The sequence below is a fragment of the Catharus ustulatus genome, chromosome Z (genome assembly GCF_009819885.2).
Source record: "Catharus ustulatus isolate bCatUst1 chromosome Z, bCatUst1.pri.v2, whole genome shotgun sequence".
Taxonomy (NCBI): Eukaryota; Metazoa; Chordata; class Aves; order Passeriformes; family Turdidae; genus Catharus; species Catharus ustulatus.
The window spans coordinates 40,498,480-40,522,903 of record NC_046262.2 but is presented as its reverse complement, the minus strand read 5'-3'; the positions used below and the strand labels follow the sequence as shown (position 1 = coordinate 40,522,903).

General features: G+C 35.1%; 1 protein-coding gene and 1 pseudogene across 2 annotated transcripts in view; both read right to left on the bottom strand.

Moving 5' to 3' along the window:
- Positions 1-1,194: 1,194 nt before the first annotated feature.
- On the bottom strand, positions 1,195-3,866 carry LOC117010563 (annotated as a pseudogene).
- A 423-nt stretch (positions 3,867-4,289) lies between these two features.
- The window catches only part of ERCC6L2 (ERCC excision repair 6 like 2), a 54,066-nt gene continuing 33,931 nt past the window's right edge, over positions 4,290-24,424 (bottom strand). The window contains exons 13-18 of one of the 2 annotated variants that reach the window (XM_033085088.2): positions 24,190-24,289; positions 21,331-21,483; positions 20,581-20,661; positions 17,234-18,413; positions 16,377-16,531; positions 4,290-4,453 (exon numbers count right to left, since the gene is read on the bottom strand). In XM_033085088.2, coding sequence (XP_032940979.1) covers positions 4,409-4,453; positions 16,377-16,531; positions 17,234-18,413; positions 20,581-20,661; positions 21,331-21,483; positions 24,190-24,289 — 1,714 coding nt within the window. In that variant the 3' untranslated portion in view covers positions 4,290-4,408. Of the gene's footprint in view, positions 4,454-16,376; positions 16,532-17,233; positions 18,414-20,580; positions 20,662-21,324; positions 21,484-24,189; positions 24,290-24,424 lie in introns of those variants that run through there. The other variant, XM_033085089.2, reaches the window with a different exon arrangement.

The window sequence follows — 24,424 nt, the reverse complement described above, 5'->3', positions numbered from 1 at the left end:
AGATCAAATTTAAGCTTATTTTCCAGTGGGCAGCCTTCCAGACCACAAAAATTACCACCATTCACAGACTGCTGCTGTGCAGGTTCAGCATCCAGGGTTTTAAAATTTCATAACATTTATCCTTTCCATGAAACAATTTATACAGTATATTCAATGTAAACCTGTATGCTAATGCTTACAAAAATCAAAAACTAGATTTAAGGTTCCCAGAGCAACATGAAGCCCTAGTCTCTTCTAGTTATATATTACAAGGTACTCTTCACATGGTCCTGTAGCACTGAAAAATTTGACAGACTACTTGGCAAAAGAGATATGACACTTAGTATCTTACACTCTTTCAATCTCTGAAGAATAGATTTCATTTGGAACTTTTATTGCATCCAGCATTCCACACGTAAGATGATAATCTGTCAAGATGCTGAAATTCCTTACTACATATACACTGTACCGCACATTTCCAACACATATACTGTGCTGCATATTCCCTGACAAAGACATGACAGAAGTCTATAAAAATAAAAAAAGGGAGATAAAAGTGTAATGAGATGAAATTTGACACCCAATATCATTTAATGAGAAAGACCAAATTTAAAAACTTGGTGGTTCTTCACATCAACCAAGCTCAGAAACTTTTATAAGATATTATGAAGATTTCAAAGGTCCACAGCTTCAAAGACTGAGCAAAATCATGGAGGATGGAAATCCGTCAAAAGCTATTAGACACAAAGACATCATCCCTGTCTCAGGAAGTCCTCCAGACTCTAGCACCTTAGAAAATATACACAGCATCATTGTCAAATCCTACTACCTCTAAATTGTGTTGAGATGACTGACAATGTCCAAATTTAAGTAAAGGGAAAAAATACTTAGTATTTCTATTAAGCCTAGGAATATAATCAGAACTAAAGAAAGCAAAGCGCACATAGAAAATTCTAAAAAAGTTTAATATAAAATCATTATATATCATAATTACAATACATAGTACATATGCGTAACTATGCACATATGTACTATACACTGCATATGTAATTGCATACATATTCACACTTGTAAAATGTCATTATGTATCACTATATATATTAATTCTTCATTTTACCTTTAATTTCATGGAATTAGAGTGTTTTGTGGCATAACACTGTCAAAGTTCAAATAAAATAGTTAAAATAGTTATAGCGCAACTTACATAAAAAACTTTCATTTTACTACATTACAAAATTTAGCAGTGGATGGCTCATTTCAATCATCTGCACTGTATTTTTTCCACAAAAAAGTTTCATTTCTTTTCCAAAGAGAACTTTCACATACTTCTCTCTCTTCTGTCACTGTGGAATGAGGGGCTCTTTCACAAAGCTTCTCTATAACTGCTATATCTGTGAGCTTTCTGAGGCTTTCCTCATTCTGGTCATTCAGCATATCCCAGAAATCTTTTGGTCTTGCCTTTGATTTTTCTACTTGACCTGAAGAGAATCTCCTTGGTGATGCTATAGACACATTTCCATCATTTCTGAAGATTTCATCAAGAATAGAGGTATCTCCAAGTAAGTCCACAAAAGAATTTTTCTTGCAAATCTGAGCTTTTCTATCTCCATTTTCTGACTGAGGCATGGATCTTTTCTTTGGTAACTGTGTCCCTTCTGAGTCTTGCTGTCCTTCACAACTTTTTACATGCAGCACCTCAATTATTTCTGATTTACTGCTCAATGAGCCAGATGCCATAAAATCCTTGAATGCCTGACTGTTTCTTCTCTGGATATGTTGAGTAGTAACAGTGGGTAATTGTTTACATTTTGCATCAACAAACATATCTTGCGAGTGGGAGTCCTTGTGAAGCAGTTCTGCTTCTCCTTTATGGCTCTCCTGGGTCTGTGTTTCTGTCGTTCCACTGAGAAGTAGTCCTTCAGCTGATGAAGGTCTAGACATAGATCTTCCAAAATTAAAAATGGACTTTCTTTTCCTGGAGTGTGTTGCACCCAATTCTCTTTCCTCACAGTTACGTGAAGCTTCTGCTGGTATTTCAATTGAGAAGAAAGGCTCCATCTCTGGATGCTTGGAAACATAGAATTCCTTCAACATCTTCTGCCGATTTTCTGATGTAGCTTTTGCAATATGCTCTGCAAGGTCTTTCACTGATCGCATATTAAAGTGAGATACCATTTCCTCAAATTGTCTCCTGCAATTATCAAGAAGGAAAAATGTGTTATGCTGACACCCTTAAGTAAGGGGTGGGGGAAATATGGAGGAAAGGGTTGTTCTAAGTCCTTTTAAAGAAACTTGCTAAACAAAAATTGGATAAATGCATGTACAAGAGAAATTGTCCACATCATCTCACCCAGTGAGTTACGGAATATTTGTTTCTGCTAAAAAGCCAAGCTCTAATTAAAGTAGATCACTCTAGCTGAGTTAGCCCTAGTCTGAGGTAAGGGAACCTCACTGGAAAGGTGGAGAGTTAGGTTTACAACCCCATGCTGGAGAAAGGATATAAAACATGTTGCCTTTCCTGTTATGAGGGCTCCAAAAGGCAGTAAGACTTAACCCTATTTGCCTCAAACACTCCTTTACCAGTTGGTTAATTGGCTAGCTCCAATCATTTGAGTGTGTTGACTGCAGTCAGTCTCCCACTCTGCCCTACAATTACAACACAAACTGAAGCACATAATCATCCTTATTCACTCCATGGCACACCCACATGTACTACAAAGTCTAACTGCATGGAAGGTGCTATCAGATAACCTGCTCAATGCTCAAGAGTGATTTGTTTAAGCTTTTTGCTAGATATAGTTTTAGGATCTTGGAATAACAGCCTTGGTCACTTCACTGCCTTTGAAAATTTTACCTCAATAAATTTTTCACAACAAATTATGATTTTGAACATTTTTAGAATTGCTTTAGATACCTCATAAATGTCTGTAATTTTCAGTGTCTATAATTGTAAGAGAACCCAACAATTACTGGCACTTCAACAGTAACAGTATGGATAACTGAGGCCAGCTAGCTGATATGACAGCTTCTGAATGCTTACAGGCATTACATAGATACCAATTTTCATATAGTAAATTACATGAAAATTGAAAATACATACCAAATACCTATTCTGTACGTTTGCTTATCTAGCTATAGCTGTCCACTTTCTACTTCCATAAACCACTGGCCTGTTTTTATTGAACTTATATCTACATAACAATGGAATTTAATATTCATATTAATATTACCAATCAGACAGGAAAAAAGAAAACAAGGAAACAATAAATTGTTATCCCTCCAAAAATAACAGAGGGCGAAAAAGCCTTAAAGAGGTATTGAAAAATGCTGAGCCCCACACTAAAAAAGAAACATGAAGCCCAGTTTTTTAAAAAGCCATTCAACGCAAGTGATGAAATCTGGGCAAAATCAGTAGGCAGTCAGAGGCTAACATTATAAAATGCTTCCGTTCTATACAGTTTAAACACTGTTTTGTAGTAGCCCATGATGCACATACTCTCATGGTGATCACATTTACACAGTTATGTAATATATGACCACTGAATCAACATGTTCAAGTGATTTGTGGATTCAATTCACTTTATTAATCAATTACAGTATGTAGAGAGTAGTGTGAGTTGAAGTTTCCCACTAGTTCCACTCTTGCCTTAGAAAATAGAAGTATTCCCTGAGTAGGATTGAAACAAAGACAAATGCAACTACTCAAACGGAAGTGTGTTTCAACCTTAGAATTTTATTTCCAACTCATCAAAACAGTCTCACCTGCGTATTCTTTTGGGTGTCTTTCCAATCAAGAAGGTAGTTGAACCCACTCTGTGTACTTTTTTGCTTCTCTGGGTCACAGGATATGTAACATAGAGATGATGTTGCTTACTGTTCATCAACATTTCTTGCTTTTCCTTAACAACTTTCTTCTCTGAAGTATTGTCTTCTGGGACTTCATATTTTTTCTAGTAAAATGAGACATTGAAATCATTAGAACAGCTGTGCCTCTCATGTAACAATGCACACAACTTCACCCAATTCTACCCATGTAAGCAGCATTACTGAATTGAAGACTAGGATTGGGATTCAGAACTGAAATGCAGACTCCCTACGTAGTCGCAAACTTCCAGGGACATTGAAAGGAAGTCTTGGTTCTCTGAAATCTTGCACAAAAATATGATCCTATTTAAACCTGAGTTATTTTTCTGAAATTCTCACAAATTCTCATCAAAATTTCCCCTTTGCCAAAATATAGGTGCTTAGTGATATCCTCAGTCTCCCTACTAACACTACTTCAGCTATGAAATCACAAATTGCATTCACACCTTGTCATCTGCTGTTCAAAATCTGGTTTCAGATCGACACTGTTTCTTCCCAGTGTTTTTCTACTTGATCCATGTCCATTTCCTTTATTTTCATGGGCTGTTCCCAATGTGCTTGAGCTTTAGGGTCTCACATGTGTTCTCACCCCACTACTTTGGTAAGTAACCTCAAACCAGCATACAGAGAGATATGTTAATATTACAGAACCTACAGGCATAAATTTCTGTTTTAAGACAAATGTACAGCTCCAAAGACTAAAATTTTACTTCACCATTATGTTACTCTCCATAACACTGAAACCCCACCCCAATTAGGACTAAAAACCCTATTCTCCTAATAATAGTATAATACTATTAACAAAATTAAGATTGAATGAGATGTTACCTACAGCATAAATATTCTACAGTTCCCTTGCTGGTTCTGTATACATTTGTTAACTTTTCTGGGTTTCTTTTTTACACATCCACATGTAATACAGAATTTTACTTAGAAAATGTATTTTCAATGTAGAAAGCAATCATAGTTTTAAAAAATATTAATTATTATGGATTTATTGCACAAAAAAATACTACTAGTATTCCAGTCTCACTATGATAAGACTTGCCTATTTTTCACTGTTAGGAAATCAGGGCTGTATAACTTAATTCAAGAACGTATAACTTGAATAGAATACAAGACTAACCATGTCAACGCCTGTCTTAAAGTTATTTTAAACCCCTATAAATGTGCATCAATTTACCTCTCATTAAAAAAGACCTAAGTATAAGAGGCAGTAATACTTTGGTCTACACATCTGTTCAAATACAGAAGATTTTTAATATCTTTAGGAAAAAAGCCAAATGTTGTAAACACACCAAAAGTCATAAAATTGTTTGTCTTCACAGAGAACCACATTTAATGTTAGAAGTATTGCTAATTGCATATAAATGCACAAAAGGCAATATTTAGTTCTGGAAGCATAAATTTTTGGTACACTGCACCACCCAAAAGAAAAACATCAAAATATCACCAAATACATACAAACAGCATCTCTTCTTCTACTCAAATAAGTTGTTTAAAGGTGGGGGTTTTTTAACTCAAGGCAGAAAAAGCTACTGTAAAAAACGTTATTGCAAGAACTGCAAGAGCTAATTCCAGTTAGCAGCCATTGTGAGTTACTCCTGAAAACTTCCCAGCTCCCCAGTGCAAAGGCAATTGGTTACATGATACCCAGTTAGGCTGAAACATAACCAACTCTGCTGAACTGACAAACATTTTAGAAATCCCAACACCCTGCGCCTAAATTCAGGAGCTTCTTTATAAAAAAAAAAATATTTTTTAGTAAACCTAAAACAATTTGGTTTTTTAGAGGTCTCCATGTTTGTTAAAGGTCAAAATATGATGTTTATTACTCTAAATAATACAATGGATGACAGGGTCTATGTATAAGCAAGATTTGCAAAATGAGATGAAAATTAGCATTACCACCAAAAGAGTAAACACTTCAGTCAACATTTCAGTACTGCCAGCATTCTACACTATTTTGCTTTCTTTAGAATTTGATGTCCTGTATTGCCCTTGTAAATTAATTCCTCTCATGGCCAGTATCTTTTAAATTATCTTTCAATATCTGCCCTTTAAATCACTCATAATAAAAATTTCTTTTCAACAACTTTCTATATTCTTCTATATTCTTCCTCAAGTCCTTTCACTGACACTCCACACAGACCACACCTCATCTCTACATGAAATGCTCTGTTGAGTGTATAGTGCTGGTCAAGTTCACATGAATTATCACACTTAACACATGCATAAGATAATCTCACAAAGCAAGACTGAAAACAAGGCAACTTGATTCATCTAGGAGGCTCTCACTCTTGTTTTTCTACAGACACTGGCACATTTAATCTGTTTGTATTACTGAATCTCACACTCTTTATGACATTCAGTATGTCATATTTGGATATTGTATGATGGAATAATAAAAGAATCAAATCTTTCACTGTATGTTACAGCATATAGGGTCTTCTGTATGTTAAAAGAATATTGACAGAGAGAATGACAGCAAGCAGGAAAGTCTTTCCTAAATATTTAAATACATTAAACACAATATGCCCTTGCAGTGCATGTTATAAAATCTCTATGGATAAGCAGAGTTTCACTAATACTTGACCAATACTTGTTGGTCATCTATTGAATGATCAGTAACGTCATTATACATTTCTGAATTCACAAACTTGGGGGAGGGGCAGGAGGTGAGCAAAATAATTACATTGACATCAAAGATAAAAAATTTTGATTGAATAACCAAATGCAGTATTTTTACAACTTTATTAAACTTTTGCACTTCCATTATGTCAAGAAAACCTTCACAGCAAGTTCAAAAGAAATGCACACTTTATTTACTTTTAAAAGCATATATATAAGACAAAGACCGAGCAAGTGGTTTAGTAGAAGGCAGTAGAAGGTTTTATAATTGAAAAATTTAAATGCGAAAAAGCTACACTCCAGAAATATCCCACTAAATGCAAAGAAAATGCTAATTAAAGTACAAAAAACCAAAATTATGAAGTGCTATTGTGAACCATGGAAAAACCCACAAAGCTGTAGCCAGTCTTTCCTGTCTTATCCTTGTTTTCTCCTATTCCCCCTTGATCTACTACACTTATTCTGAAGATGCTTTTTATATATTGCAGTGGGATAGAAGACAGATAATTAAGTAGTTGTGCAGAAGCATACATTTTCTAAAGTACTCAGAAAACCCAGGGATTCTTACTACAACTGAAAAATACTTCAAAGAAAGCATTTATTGATACCTTTCATGTTCCATTTAGTCTATGATGGTTTCAATCTCTTCTTCTTTTGTTATGTACTTCTCTAACTCTTGAAAATATATATCATGTTTTGGATACCAACAATTATATATTACTTTAGAGGATGCAGCAATCAAGAATCTAGCAAAAATGCTAGAGTACCTGGGCATTTAGTGTCACACCACCCATTCAAGGATAACACTCTTCAAGAAGAATGAACATAGGCATCAAGCAAAAATGTAAGTGTTACAATGCAACCGTAATATCTACTTCAAGATTCCACATTGAATCTACAACTCTTGGATGTGTTAGCTCTGTATGGCAATTTGTCTCCTGCTGCTTAGTTTAGTTATTTAAAAAATGTATACACCTACCAAACCCAATTTTTGTCAGTACAAAACTTCAGTATCTGTCCTTCCTGGAACAGGCATCAAGAGGCAGCCCTATACCCTGGAGCAATGAATGCTAGTCCATATACACGCATCATCAGATGTCACTGAGATGACTGGACATCTTAAGCCAGCAACTTCCTTTACTTTAGTCCTTCAAGCAAGGCAAAGGACAAAAATGTTTCACATTTTTAAACATAGCAAGATAAAAAGATATGGGAGAGTAAGAGGGCAGAAGCTGGGAGTCCAATGAGTAGAGAAAAAAGAGAAACAGAGATTCAGGGATATTTGTTTTTCAATGCTGTCTCATGTCAATGGCAACTTGCTAAGAAACCAGACTTGGAAGATAATGAACATTCCTCAGAAGCTGAATCTGAAAATGTTTGTATAATTATTCTTCAGCCATAGTTGCACTATGTTCAAGCACCTTTCTCTCTTTTAGCGCCTCATTACCCAAAGTATCCCTACAGTAACTATCTTGCCAGATACTGACTTGTCCTCAGTGTTACAAGATTTTTGTCCTTAGCTGTGCATGAAATCACTGCTGTTAGATATCCAGAATACTTATCATTGCACCATTCATTGTTTACATTTCTATAATAAACAAGAATAGCCTTCTAAAAGATCTAGTTGCCTTGCAGTCACCCAAAAAATATAACAGAAACACAGTAAATTCAGTATGACAGACCTCTTAAAATGCATTTTACAACAAATAACAAACCATTACATCATATCCTAATTCATATTTTCCCACTTCCCTCCAAACTTGAAAAAGCACGACTTTCCCAATACACTGTGAGTTGAAGTTGGTTCTGGATGATTGCTATTAATTTGATGATTTGATACTGCATTTCAGTGCCTTTTTCTATACAAAGTACAGTTCTAAATTATTTCAACTAATCTTTTTCCCCTTTGCAGTTTTTCCTTCTGTTCTTTTTGGTCTGGAGGGTTTTTTTGGTTTTTGGTTGGTTTTTGGTTTTTTTCCCCTGGCAGTTTTTCGGATTATATATATTAATTATTATGACCCTTCTATATGCTTTTCTTGAACATATAGTATTGCTACATATTATTTTTATTTTACCAATGTCTCTCTGCCACCAGGGCATACACAAAGTACAAAGAAATGCTTGATATCTGACTGTCCATTCTTGGTTTTGTTTCTTTCTCTCTTCTACACAGACTGATAGAGTTGGTTTGAGTTGGAAGGGACTTTTTAAAGGCAATCTAGTACATGCATATGTCACACAAGAATTTCTTCCTAAAATATTCTATATGTAAAGGAAGGTAAATTGTAATTGCGTCCACATAAAATTTCATGCAGTTCCTTTAAAAATTAGGTCCACATGGTGAAGACAATAAATACAATTAGCAAAAAATGTATCTACTTTTCCAGAATTGTTAAATAAACTAGAATTACTTTTCTGCTTGCCAAGAACACACTACTGAACAAACAGTACTTCAGAGACTTATGGTGAGTTATAAATTCCAGTTTGAAATGAGCCTGAATCTTACAGTATTTCAGAATTATTTCTGATGTGGACATTGGTTTTTGCTTTAATTTAGCTTTCTTAATGGAAAAGCAGTCTCTGAATGAATGCATCTTTTGTTATAACGAAATAAGGTTGTAGAATGAGAATTACAATTTACTTATAGCCAACAGTCAGTACCTTAACTGTCTTAGAAAATGAAGCTAACCTACCTTAAAACTTCAGAATACTTTCAGATAACTATACTTATATCAAGATTTCTGAGTTAAACAAAGTATGCTGTCTGTGATTACAAGTGCGTCCAATATCTGTATGTATCCCAGCAGACTAACAGCAGAAATATTTCTCAAGTTATAAAAACTGTTAAGATTTATTACAGATCCAAATTACTCCTCCAAAGTATTTTGCCAACACCAAGAGACCAGCAAAATTAAAGCAGATAAATTTACACAAATTTTAGAGCAACATGTAGTCATTTCCCAATGTATGTTGCATTACTGCGTAAACAAATGGAGACAACAACATTCCATAAACTCTAATTTTTTGCTTGGTACTGGAAAATTGACTACTATATGAATGGAGAACAGATTGCACCCTCTCTATTTCACATTTACTTATGAGTCTGTTTCATTTACAATCAGGTAACAGAGCAAGAATTTTTCACCACGAGTAATCTTACTTGAGTTTTTGAACCTTTATCTAAAGTATCTCCTACAAGACATATCACCGTCTTTCAGCAAAAAGCTGACCTTGAATCAATATAGTTATTATCACTATTGTTGGGAATGAGAGGAGATACTCAGCCTGTCTCAGAATTCAAAGCTTAAGGTAATTTCTTACTCCAGCAGAAGCTGTGGACTTCATCTTCCTTCACCCTCCCATCCTTCTGTCAAGGGTAGCAAAACCAAAGGCCATGCACATACATCATAATGAAAACTCCAATCTTCAAAAAATGCCACACATTTACTCACTACATTATAAAAACACAACCAAAAGTGAAATAGTAGAATAATTAATTCCAATGAAAACTGAACAAGTAAAACTCAATAAAGCAGCATTACAGGCCAATCATTTGGGAACAAATACTTTATTATACTATACTATATACAATACTATACTATTATAGTATGTATAATATTTTTATTATACAATATTTCCTCATCCTAGAGGAGCAAGGACAAAGGCATGTTATCTCCCCAAAGCCTACTCTTTGTAAACAACTATCTAAACTTGTTGAATCTGAAAGCTGTGCAAACACACTGCAATCAGAGTTCCTACAACTGATAAAAAGTCTTTGTTTAAACAATCTACAAACTGTCAGTGTAATACAAATAAGATAAAGCAAGAGTTCTTAATGACACAACTTTTGTATTTACAGTATTTTCAACAGTACTTAAATCTGTATTGGAGATACAAAGGGCATGTTTTTTCCTAGGCTGACAGCATGCTTAGTTTTCTCATTTACACCACATTACAATAACATAAAGAGGGGTTTACCATTAATCCAGGTTTTACTACAAAGCATCTCGTTATTTCTCTGTCAAACACTGGCAATAGTGCCAAATGTCTGTCATCCAATTCAGGGGATTAAGTCTTCCATTATAGTGCAATTCTTGTACAAATTTATAAAAATACAGATAAAGTTTCTTAGAGCTGGTCACAGTCTATATTTTGGCCTGAATTCACACTGCAGAGGTTGAATATGACAGCTGGCAGGAAGCTGAGGGGAGAATACATCCTCCCCCTTTTCAGTCACCACATTTCTGTTGCCATAGTGATTAATCCTCAATTGAAAGGCTGTCTTTGTACATTTCTTTTCAGTAAAACTTTAAGTAAACTTAAGTTGAAAACACGCAGTTGACAGAAAAAAAGACTTCACATATGCAACAGGTATAGTACAAGTTCTTGTGACTAACACTTTTCCACATATTAAGAAGTGCAAACTCGCTCTAACGTAGGACATCATCAGTTTTTCAAATTACTTAGTCCTGTTCCCATCTTCCGCCTTTTTTGTGAAACCTCCAAGCCTTCTCCAAAGACTTCCCCACGGTCACATAGCCCCCCCTCCACACCCTGGATTTCTATTGAAGAAAAACTACACAAATTCAGCTGTGTAAGAACTCGAGAAAGCCTATCCCAGACTTCCACACTGTGCAAAACATTTAACGTATGCTGTTTTTGCCAATTAACACAGAAATTAATGAAGAAATTCATTAAGAAATGCAGTCATTTAATTCAGAATAGACTAGAACCATTAGAAGAAGATATTTAAATCTTGCCTCTGGGAGGTTTCTCTTTCTTACGGTAGCTAAGATAAAGTTCACAAATAAAAATTTAGTGCCAATTAATGAAAAAATCCAAGGAGGTTTGGGCTCAGCAAAAGCTTCTGCATGGAAAATCAGGTTGCTTTTGGAACCTGGAGCCCACCAGGAAAAAACCCCCTCTAAAAATACTTAGTAGATGACTGTCCTTACAGAGTTTGATAACACTCCCATTCTACCCTAAAATTAACGTCAGAATAATTTTGAGCAAAATATCACATTAACTATTCAAGACTTTTTTCTCTATGAAAGGCTGAAATAAATATAGGTCTGCTCAAAAAATTACAGTCTGGCTTTGCAAGTCCACCATGTACAATCTACAAGTTCATTTCACATGTTTGCTTTAAGTAGCTCTTGTTTTCCACATGATTCTTTCTGTGGTTACATAAGATGGTTCCTTTTGGTTTTTCATCTATGTTCTTAACATATAGTGATGTGATAATTGAGATACCTAGGGTTAGATGTCCTCCATTTGTTTAATGAAAACTTTAATTTAATCTAATTTAATCAGCAATCTTCTATGTGTTTAATGAAAACACAACACAAAAGTTTAAAAGTCTATTTGCACAAACTCGAATTTCAACTCAAGTGCAGAACACAGATTGCTCAATGTCATCAAATCATGCTAAGCACAACAAAATAATCCTGGAAAAATCAAGTTATTTATTCCACTAGATTAATTTGGATTATAATCTTCCTCCTTCACACTTTTATATAATAGACTGGAAAACCCTTCCTACGAATAATCTCCAGTGAAGCAGCACATCAAGTGTGTTTTTTGTCATATAATAGCTCTCAGTAATTTTTACTGGAGTGGCTATGTGCCACTCTGAATGACATCCATCTTCTACTTCAAGGTGTTTATAAAACTATAGCCTCGTGTAATTCTCCCTCATTATGGCATCAAAAATATAAATGAAACTTACACTTTAACATTCATTACTTCTTAGCAAAGATTATGAGTAGCATGAGATCTCAAACTGCACAGAGACACACGCCTGTCTACTTTCTGTGACACTTTAGGTTCTGGGACATGCAAGCAAAGTTTGTAAAGGAAGATGAGATGTACGATTAACCTATTACACAGTGTAACCCAAAGCTCCTAAATTTCTTCAGAAACAGCTGTCTGCCACACTTCTGCGTGGAACAGAATTTATCTTCCTTTCTTCAGGATCATATGATAAAATATCTTTCCACATATGTTTGCTGCTATTATTGTCATACACAAACTTACTTTAATTCAGGTGCTGGACAGGATTTATTTTGATATTCAATTTATAGTGATATTAAATTAAATAATGGTTTACTCTCTTGCACAATTAATGTGTAAGTTATACTGTTACATTTATTACTTCTGGATTTTTCTCACCTTTCACAGCTGCTAAGGAGTGAGGAAAGGTATCAGGATGTCCTGTTTTTGTTTCCTGATAAAATACTTTAAAAACTGTTACCAAACAGTTTTCCAGAGTCATACAGTACTTACAGAAATACAGACTAAACAAGCACTCGGTATTATAAATGTGAACATTCTAGCTAAATTAGTCAGTTGGCAAAAATCCTTTAAAAATCATATATAGACTGCAATATTAAAACCCATATGACTGCACTCCCCATAAGCTCTGGGGAAAGAAGAGTAAAGAGCTCTGCAGTCATGAATACAGGACTGTTATGGAACCTGTAGAACAAACCAAGCAAGAAAAAAAAATAGTAGTAAGACCTATTTCTCATAAAAAGAATAAAAATTTTGTTTCCTTAAGCCTTTAAAGGTACAGATCAATATCAGATTAAAATAATATGTTCTACTTGTTCAGAGAAAAGGTGCCTGGGATGTACAAATTAATACTAGGCCAGGTAAAATTAAGGATAGACTGAATACTTTTTACTGGATAAAAAAACAAGCTTGATTGAACCCTACAGTTCAAAAGGTTAAGAGAGACTTCACTGAGAATTACACTAGTGCCAACTATGCAGGTCTAACACTGGCCTTCTAAACTCAAGGAAAGAAATCACCACCAAGGTAAAATGTGAGGTAAGAAAAGGTGTTCAAGTCTTCAACTTTTTTATAACCAATTTAAATACAAGCTTGTTAGATACTCATGTTCTTAGGGAGTTCTACATACCTTCAGTTATCTTTTGAGGAACAAGACTTGCTGCCTCGCATCCCTTCTAACTTGGCTCTCAAGGATCTTCTTCCCATGCAACCTCTCTCACTTTCAAAGAGGAGACCTCACAGGTTTTGCAGCCTGCTCCAGCTTTAAACAGCTACTACAACTTAAGCAACCACATTAGTCTCCATGATCCAACAATAAATGAAGCACTAATAGACCTAATCTATACTTCAAGCTACTATAGGTAGATAACCAGGAAGAACACATTGTTTTATAGTGCTTTCTAGCACTATAAAAAACTTACTTTTCCTGTTACTCATACTTACATAATTTCCAGAAATTGGCTACTGAAACTAAAGACCTTAACCTAGTTTCTAAAAGTTCAAGAGTAGTGAACCCAAAATATGATTAGATGGCGAGTCAATAGCAAGAAATCAACATGTAAATATTCCTACATGGGGTTTTCTTTATTAATTACTTTAGCTTATTATAACACTGTTTATTATCCCTGTCACTCCAGATTTTTATGTAAGCATGAAACAAAAATGTCAGTTTTCCACCAAGATTTGTAGAAATTTGTATTTCTCAATTTACAACGCATCCAATTCAACAGAATACTTCTAGTTTTTCAAAATTCTTGAACCCCTTTCACAGAGATATAAGTCATTGCTTGAAATGTGTACTTAAAATTTATTAAGTTAGTAATATATTATTACAGACTGTTCACTGAGTGAAACTGTAAAGCAGGAAGACAGAATTGGCATAGGTAAAATGGACACACAGGACACAAATGAGCACTAAGGATATTACACTTTTTGGTCCTAAGCAGACCTGTCTATGAAAATAACCTTTCTTCATTGCTTTTACTTAGAAATAAAACAATTTGATTAACTGTGCTTAAGAAGGGACATAAATATTATCAGAATGTAAGTATTATTCAGGTGCCTTCATGATGCTATCACATAAAACTTCAACCCAAATAGACTGTAAAAAAAGCTTCTAATTAAGAATCTAGTATAATCGATACCCACAGCCAACAGAGCTTAACTTGTGTTAAGAAATACAAGTTTCTGAGAAACTATTAGACCAATGACACTTGAAATCTACATCAGTAAGAAATTTCAAAATTTCTGACAAAACTTTTGTTTTTCTTTCAATAACTATTAGTTTCCACTTAACATTCTAACATTCAAAACTGCAATTTTATTTACTTAAAACAGTGATGGAAATTTGAATGACTCAGCTGTATTTTTAATGTTAGACATGATGCTACTTTAATCTACCTAAGAATGTTTTTATTAAGTAGCATTATTTATGATAAAACAAGTAGATGCTCAGACCGTGAATGTTCTAACTTCAACTGATGATAGCAAAGCCTGATGGCTAGAAGCACAATAGTGACTATGTTTTATCACAAAATGTCTTCTAATCAAATACAAAGTTATGAAGAAAGAAAAACAGCACCAGTAAAATTCTAAGTAGAGAACCTTTCAAAGTTGTCTAGGAAGAAGCTCTCTTTTTAAGCAGAGCACAAAAAGCTCAAAACAACATATTTAAGAATAGGCAGTCATCTAGACTTTATTGTACATTAGTGCCTTTATGTAAATGAATAACATGAAGGAAAAAAGAGGCAGCCTTCTCCATAATTTTAATGTTGTTCTTCCTACTTAGAGCTCCAAGAGAAGTGATACTCCTGCTACTTCTGAGTGAAAAGTGCATACCTTAAAAAAACTGACTGACAAGTTAATCAAGAGAATTTAATTTGCAATACTTGCAGTCACATAACTACATAATAAGCTCTAAGTTACATGAACATTACAACCTAGTTTTGAACAGAGGTAGATCAACAGACAGTCAAAATACTGTCTTCAAAGTTTTCTTTAATTTTTATTTGCTTTTAATAATGTTGTCAGCCACCACCAATTAATAAGTACCTTCTTACAGTACTCTTGAGTATTTTTGACCAACTTTTCTGCTAATGAGGAACATTCTAATGCAAATGTGTTAGAATTGAAAAGGCCTTACTTTTACTGGTTCGCCTGGTTTGATCTTCCCAGTATAAAAATTTTTGGCAACTCTGCTAATGGCTTAATTAAATACAGTACAACAACAGCACTGGAAGAAATTCTTCTAGCCACTGTGGATGTTCAATACCGCAGACCAACACAGTTGTATGTCTACAATTTCTGTAATGATAGCTAACGTGTCTGTAAAGACTAAGCTGTACATTTTACTGCACCAATAACTTATTCTGTGATTGTGGTTTATCTTAAAAATCAGTCTAGGAAGCTGCAAATGTTTATTACAAAGCAAGCAACCAAGTACCCAGATCATCAGAGCAGATTAAAAACATTGTGTAATAAGAAGAAAAATCTGGAAGCTGCACCTGAATTTATTCCAGATTTGTGTGTATTCCAAACACAATTAAACAAGCTACAGGAATCAAAAAAAAGTATTAAACATATCTGCTCCTGCAAATAACTCCTTATAAACTCCATTTCTCTGTTTAGGATATCAAACACAGACAGTTTGACTTAACTATATCAACTGCATATGTTCACCTCCCCAAGAGAGTGTGCAAACTGATGTTTGCTCAAATTTCTATGCTACAGGGGCTCCAGAATGTACTGTGGCAACTGGATTTTTGTTAACTGGATCCAGGACAAACTGAAGATTTTTCAAGGCTCAAATCAGAAAAACATGGCACAGAATTTGATTTCAAAACCCTGATATTTAATCTTAACATTTTTCTTACAGAAAAATCCCACAATTGTACTGTTTAATTACCAACTCTTTCAAAGCTGGCTAATGTAAAAGCCACCCCCAAAAAACAAAGCAATTTATTAGACGTCCAACTCAGCATTCTCTTCCTCCCATCCTCTTTGATCACTCATGGTGGTCAGGAACAGAAAAACAAGTTTTTTAGAGCTTTTTAAGATGAAAAATGAGGATTAAAAATGTTAAAATGACATTTCCAAAAATATCTCTTTACCTCGGCACTACAGACAGCTACATTAGCAGGGAGCTGGGAAAACTGCTTCAATTCAAATACGTCTCGCACTGCCCACCGGCTCAAGTGATTTTCAGCCTTGCTGGATCCAACCACATTCTGATTTGAATGAATATATGCCACTTCTTGAACACCATCTGATATATGGTGAGAAAAATACGAAGATTTTGGTTATTCAAAAACTCTGAAGGTACACATTTGCACTGAAGGATACTGCAATAAAAAAGTTGCATTAAAGTTGTAAAATTTGTTATGATTTCACTCACCACCAAGTTTCTCAGTTCTATAAAACTAACAACAATTGTAACACTTATTTGGATTTATCCAGATAGTTTAATACTACATCAATTTCAGTGTGGTTATTTTCAGATGGACAAGAACATTTCAAAGCATCTATGGCTTAACAACTGCAACATCAGTCGTTAAAATTAAGTCATTAGGAATCAAGTCTTTTACATGGTGTTTAGAACTCCCAAACCACTTTTTTTTTCCTGTGCATTTATTTAACAGCCCTGTCAAGACTCTTTAAGATTTTACAGTTCAAATATTTAGTCAGTGAATTCTTAACAAATCTTCAATCTCAGCATATTTCAAGAGATGGCAAGAGTTTAACCAAGAATTTCAAAGCAGCCTGTCACCCCATAAGACAGAAAAGTAAGACTAATAAAGAGAAAGATACAGAAATACATTACTAAATAATAACTTAGCAGAACATTTACTGCATCTTGTAACAAAAAAACAAGTACAGCAAGAAGAACTTAAAATCTGATGACAATGGTAAATTAGACATGTTATTACTTCAGCTGAAATAAAATCAAACAAATTAACTTAATAGTTACCTAAATATTCGTCCATTGATTCCATTGTTTTCTCTTGGTGCTCAAATACAGTTTTTCTTGCGTAAGTTCTATGCATAGCATAATTGCTAGACTTCATTTGTGCAACAGAGGTATCCTGAATAGGACACAGTTTTTCAGACCCACACTGAAATCTGCCTCTCTGTTGTTTACTCCTATAGCTTTGCTTCCTGGCATGAATTTTCTCAACTGGAAAGTTATCTTCAGAGGATGAGAATTCATCTATGTTCTGAGAACCACTTTCCCTTCCTTTCCTATGGGGCTTCTTTGCTTGTTGCAGAGATTTGGAGACATTATCTAGTTCATTGTTAAGGGCACATCTTTCCCTCCACTTGGCAAAACCTGAAGTTCCTAGCTTTCTTGATTCAGAATTATGGGAAAGTTCTATATCATCAGACTCATCACTTATGTCACTTGCTCCTTTCAAATCTGTGTCATTCTTGACATCTTCAAAGGACATGGCATTGCCAAAATTTGACTCAGTACTGCGTAATCCAAATTGTCTACTGTTTCCCTTAAATAAAAACCCAGCTTTTTCTTTTGTTAACTCTTCACAATTTTCAGATGTTGACCTATGCATTTCAACTTCTTTAGTAAGCCCTGGTTGCTGACATACTTTGACTTGGGTAGGAAAGATGACATCATCATCCGCTTCAGAACTACTTTCAGTTTCCATGACTATATCACATTGCTTTGAACGATCCTCATTTTTCCTGTCTCCTTCCTCCTCAGAGCCGGTTAAACCAAGCCAGTCTGTACTATGCATATCTTTTTTATCAGTTCTATTTGCAGACAGAACAGCTTTTCCATGCTCCAAAACAGGCACACTGGTTTGACATTTCTGAAAACCACCACGCTTGCTATTTACATTTTTTTTTATACTATGGTCATCGGAACTTGAATGGTGAAAGTTGTAATTATCATCCCCTTCTTTGGTAGTTTTAATTTCCCTCTGCAACAACTTAGAGAACCCACACTGCATTAAGGATAGCTGTCCTTTTTTTACTACAAAATTATTTTCATTGTATGGCTTCCTTCTGTCACATTTTTTCACAGAACTCTTCAGAACATCATCATCACTGAAATCATCCCAAAAATCAGTTTCTTCTCTTTTTAACTGTGCCTGAATGCTTTGGGGATCTCCATCTTCCTGACAGTCTGCCTGTTAATACAAAAAAAAAAAAAAATAGAAAATACAGCGAAGTTATTTAACATTAACAGTACATACAACATGCCTAATACCAAAGCAGTGTAAAAAAATGAATTTTCAGTGCTACTCAAGCAAAACATATGCAAAATAGTATTACAAAATGCGAAATAATTGCAGTAATTTCACGATTATAAATTGCACTGAGTATAAACCGCACTTCTGGGTGCCAGCAACTTTTCATTCTTTGTCCATACCTAAGCCGCACCTGATTATAAGCCACATGTTACAATGCAGAGTGTGATAAAAGGTATCTATTCTATCACCATCTGTTGAGGGTGGGGACAGTGATCCTCATCTCAACGGCAGATATTCTGCTAATGGGCCATCCATTGAAGCCAGGTGGGGCATTGTTCTTTATCTTTTCACAACCCATCCTTCCTCCAGCGAGTCATTTTCTGCTAATGGCCCATTGAGTCCCACTGTGGGACTGATAAAATTACTTCATCCCATTGGAAATTGCTCCAGCCAGGGAGAAGAGCCAACATTTTTTACCAAGATAAAAAACAGAGGTTTTGGGACACTAAGGGAGCCCCTTTCTCCACTGGACTCCAGATGAAAACCGGATTTCTCCACATCACCACTGGACCTCCACAGAGGGAAACTGCACCTTCTACAGGAGCACTGCTCCAACTGAATCACATCTGTCACTGCAGGAGGACTGCATCCACCATTTAATGGGACTGCTACCAACACCCTGCCTGACGGGGTATCAGGTTGTACTCTGACTTTGTCAGGGTTTGGAGTTTGTTTCTTTGTAGTACTGTATTTCTACTTTGATTTCCCTAGAAAAGAACTGTTATTCCTAATTCCCATATCTTTGCCTGAAAGCCCCTTGAGTTCAAAATTGTAATAATTTGGAGGGAGGGGGTTTACATTCTCCATTTCAAAGAGAAGTTCCTGCCTTTCTCAGCAGACATCTGTCCTCCAAACTAAAACAGCAACTTTTCGTTCTTTGTCCGTATATAAGCCGTACATGATTATAAGCCGCACTTTGGGTTTGGACCAAAATTTTAGTCAAAATGGTGCGGCTTATAATCGTGAAATTACTGTACTGAGAAATTATTGAAATCTCTGGCACTAGAATATTTTTAGCAGAACAACACTGATAATAACCAATAGTATTATGTAGTTGAGACAATATATACTGCACACTGCTAAAACAATTTATGTCTTCCCAATCTACAGCCATAATTTTCAAGTTTATACTAATCTCATTGCTACTTTTCATCTTTCAAGGGTACTTTGGAAGATGACTTCATGATTCAAACCTTAATATTGTGTGTAATGACATTTATAACAAAAATAAACCTCAGGGTAGTGGTTAACTTCCTTGTACATGGGGGGCTAACATTCCACTCTAATATTCATCGAGGCTACCATAATCAAACAAAATTATACCCAAAAAATCTTAAAACATTTTAAAAATATTAAACTCCAGAACACAGCTCCAGAACTGCCTACTACTGAGGTAAGAATTATGACAGTGTGTAAATGGAAGTCAGAACAGTAAATACCAAAATGTTGTACTCAAAGAGGCATTTTAAAATTAATATATTAATCCTGATATAATTCTACTAATCCAAAAGCATTTAACATAAGCTTAAAAAGTTGTTTGTCAGCAAGTCGTATGTGAGATCATGACTACCCAGTTATGTATCATCAGTATGAGACTGAGATCAGTGTAAGGGCACACATTAAACACTGACATTTCCTCAGAGAAATCTCCCACAGGCGTAAGAGATAGTGGCTAATTTATAATATCATTCAGTGCAATCTAATCTAATGAAAACTTTACTCAAAGTATCAAAGGAAACTATTAGATAATTATATACTTATTTAAAAAAAAAAAGACAGTATTGAACAGACCATGGGTTTGGTGGCAATCGTTCTCTGATTGACTACAACAACTAAATAGACCAGATCTTCTAGAGCTCACAAAACCTGAAGCTTTCAATCATCTAAAACACTGTACTCTTTTCCACAATTCCCTAAACAAAATCTTCTAAACAACACTGTAAAAGTATTATCAGTCCAATGACATATTGCCCACATTAGCCACTGCAATACTGGAATCAGAGGCACGTCATGCTCTGGTCTACAGTCCACAAAGACATCTCACCTTTTCTGAGCTGCATGAACGATTCTCTTCCTTCAACCATGTGGTTGCTGTCATGACTCCTGCTTCTACCTGTCCTTCCCTCTAAAACAATCAAATATGTTAACATAAACAGACGCAGTTTTTATTATACACACAGGAAAAAGAAGTTTACTTCTTTTTTCAGAAGTGCAAGCACCAAAAGTAGAATCAGCAAGATCCAGACTAAAGTCCTAGCAGAGGAAAAGTAACAAAATAAAGGGAAGGACAGAAAGAAAAGGAAACATGGAATAAAGCTGCAGTACATTTGAAGATGTAAGCTAGCTGCAGCAAACTTTTTTAACAGTTATTGACATCCCAGAAAGTACTCTAAAGAGGTTAATGTAATCATAAAAAATATTTTTATGGTAAGAATTCTGGCTTTAAAGGTTAGTCTGAGTTACTGATGAATAAAAGGTATCTGTGCACAAAGCTGCACGAAAGTATAAAGAAATAAGCCACATAGTTGTTATACAAAAAATATGTATACTAGGAAATTTATTAAAATTATAATCCAGGTTTTTATGTTCTTGGATTTAGAGAAATTTATCTGGCCTGCATCAGAATGAGAAATCAGCATGCCCATTTCATTCAAGTCATTGCACAGATAAGTACCGATTAAGTTTCACCATTGTGTTTTATAGTGTTTCCATTCAAAATGATGACCAAGAAGTCTCATGAAGAAAGGAAAAATGTAAAACTAATATCCAAAAGTAAAAGGGTAGTACTTCACACCTCCAGTATGTCTTTGGTAAGACAGGACCCATGACTCCTAAGTTTGAAAAGGTTATGAATGCCAAAAAGCTCTCCTTGATGCTCCTTTGATCCTTGCACCGCCTCAAAATACCGCCTGGCATTTTCAGTTCCAATCACTGCACAGTGAAGTTGCTAGAACAGAACAACACAAGAGATTTCAGAAGTGTTTGCTACAACAACACGTCAGAATTTCCTGGCACCCACATTATATACACAGCTTTAGCTGGAACAAGCAGAAATTCCTAAGAGAGGATATTTTGTTTTAATTTCCCTGGCAGATGTTGGTATAGCATTGTGTTATAAAATGAACCTGTTTGGCTTTACTGAATTAAAAAAAATAGAACATTTGAAGATTTCTACTGCATTGCTACCTATTACCAGATACCTACTATATATGTTACTGGCACTCCTCTGTATCTTGATAGCTCAGGTTCCACTATACTAAATTATCAGCATTTTTTTTTCACCTTCCTTTGTACTGCATATTTACTTACTAAGGGAACGCATCCAAGTATAGCCAAAAAACCCCCAATCCTCAGACTTGTAATGATTCTGTTTATTGCTGCCTATTCAACTTGAAAAATACAAGTCAATTTAAAAAAAAGAAAAAAAAAATATTTATAAGTCCTTTCAAGACTTACATATGCTTTTTGCAAATCCAGACAGACAATACCCAGGTCTTCTTTTTCTACAAGATCACCAACTCTGAAAATCTCGGCAAAGTAGGCTCCCCTTCTTTAGAATTTTAGTGAATAGAGTTAGTTGTAATCTGTTGTTGCTCATTTTCGTAGCCTAAGACCTTCTGAGACTTTTCCTATTGATAATCACTGTTTAAAGAAATTCTCAAAAGTACTTTGCACAAAAGAACAGGAACTTCTCTAAGCTTTTCTGTGAATATGTATGTAAACAATAATTAAAGTTTAGAGGGTTTTTTGCAATGAACATTCTTTTAAACCTTATTAATGTCCATAGAGCAATACAGTTTGTGCTTGTGATGTGTTAACGCACTAAACTATTAGCTTTCATGATATTAGAAACTGCCAAATATTGTTTTAGGACTTACCATGTGTTATATTTAACTTGCCTTTCTAGTGTATTATTCCACCTACTTCTTTTAATCTTTTAATTTTTTCAAGTTTTTCTTCTTTCTTATTTAGATCATTTTGTCAAAAAGAAACAGAACTCTAGCAGCTTTTTGGCTTTTACAAAACACTGACTTTAAGTGAGATAAAAGTCAGTGTTACACTTCCAGAAGTAGCATTTTAATGCAAACTATACACATTACTTAACAGCAGCTCAAGATTTGATCTTCCTGAGGATAGATTCCTTTCATGACTATTGCTCTGTGAAATCAGACGATCTGAGAACCTTCTTTTAATTTGTCACTTATTCAGATCTGGGGAGTATAATGACAATCTCTTTACTGCTGCATTTGCCACTCATTCAGTCTCCAGCTTCTTCCTTGTAAATAACCCAGCTACCAGTGCTTGGCACTGGAGAATCATTAATAACTTCTCATTTTTAAGGACAGAATTTCAAATTTTTAGGTTAATTTCTCAACTTCTCCCACTGAGGTGACCTACTTTTATCTTTTCTATGCAATGCATTCTTCAGGACAACTGTATCCCAATGGGTTTCTTCCTTTCTCCAAGTTTACATGCCTGTAACATCAGAACTGGAAAAATCAGTCATCTCACTTCTTCATTTGCAACTTTTGTTGAGAAAAACAAGTTCATATTTCTTCTAGTTTCTTACTGCTGATCATGTTTGAGCTTGCTTATTTTTCGTTTCGATTCTGATCTCATCAGGAAACAGTTGCTAGGTTATGTGTTCCTCAGACCCCACACTCATTTTTTCCTGATCTTAGATACTTAAGCCTGTCATGGTTTAGGAATGATATTCCCCAATTTAGTGTTCCCAGTGAAATATTACAAATCACACACTACTTGGCAACTTCTTCTGCCCCTTCCCCCTTCAGCAGGCTGAACAGGGTAATTGGAGGCTCAGGGTGTATATCAGAGGTTGTAAGAACAATTTACCAGAAACAACAATGAAGTAAGAAACGAACAAGAACAGTATGAATAACAGAGTGTACAAGAGAGGTGAACAATCCATACACAATTGTTCGCCATTTGGAAAACCCCAATAACATCCAACCTCTCCCTCCATCATGCTACACAACTCAGAGGAGCCTACTTCCCCGATTCTCAAAAAATGACAGGAGATGGTGTGGAATAACTTTTGGGCCCTGGCCATGACCCTTCTGGCTACTGCAAAAATTATCCCTGTTGTGGCTGTAACCAGGGCAAAGCCTGTCCAAAGCAAAATGAAAAATCTAGAAAGCGCAAGAGTTTCAGGCTGAGTGCTCCAGCATGCAGCATCACTTCTCATCTTCATAATAGAACCAACAACGCTTCCTTTCATACACAAGTTTATAGAATCAGGAAGGTTGGAACGCTTTTGCTGTTTTCAACAGCATCAGCAAGATTTCTACTTTACTTTCTCCGGACTTTCATGAGAAAAAGCTGCCTGAATCAGACTGCTGCAGATACTAACTACAACAGTTGCACTTCACAAGTCTTCAAATAAAAACAGTTCTCTGTATAACCTGAATAATGTACATTGCAGAATTAAACTGTCAATAGTTACAGAAAAAATTGAATACAAATATAATTCTGTTCCATTCTTTAACAACTGCTAAATGATGCACCTTTGCTTAGTATGTCACCTTAACAACTTTACTATAGGCTAGATTAGTTCAGTCCCTGAAAAAAGATTAGCTTTCAGTCCCTGAAACTGCTAGAGGAGCTCCCCATTTAAACAGTTTGTGAGCTTTACCTGTTTATAAACTTGTCGCAAGTACATAATCTCTTCCACAGTTCCCAAGGATATCAATCTAAACACTTTAACAGCTCTGTGTTGGCCAATTCTGTAAGCTCTGCAAGGACACGGACATGTTAAAAACATTTTAAGAAATGAAAGCTCTTAGGGGTAAGAATAAACAATAAACAAACTAAATATATAAAATCATTCTAATAAAACAGGAGTATTCTAAATCACGTTTATGTTGACT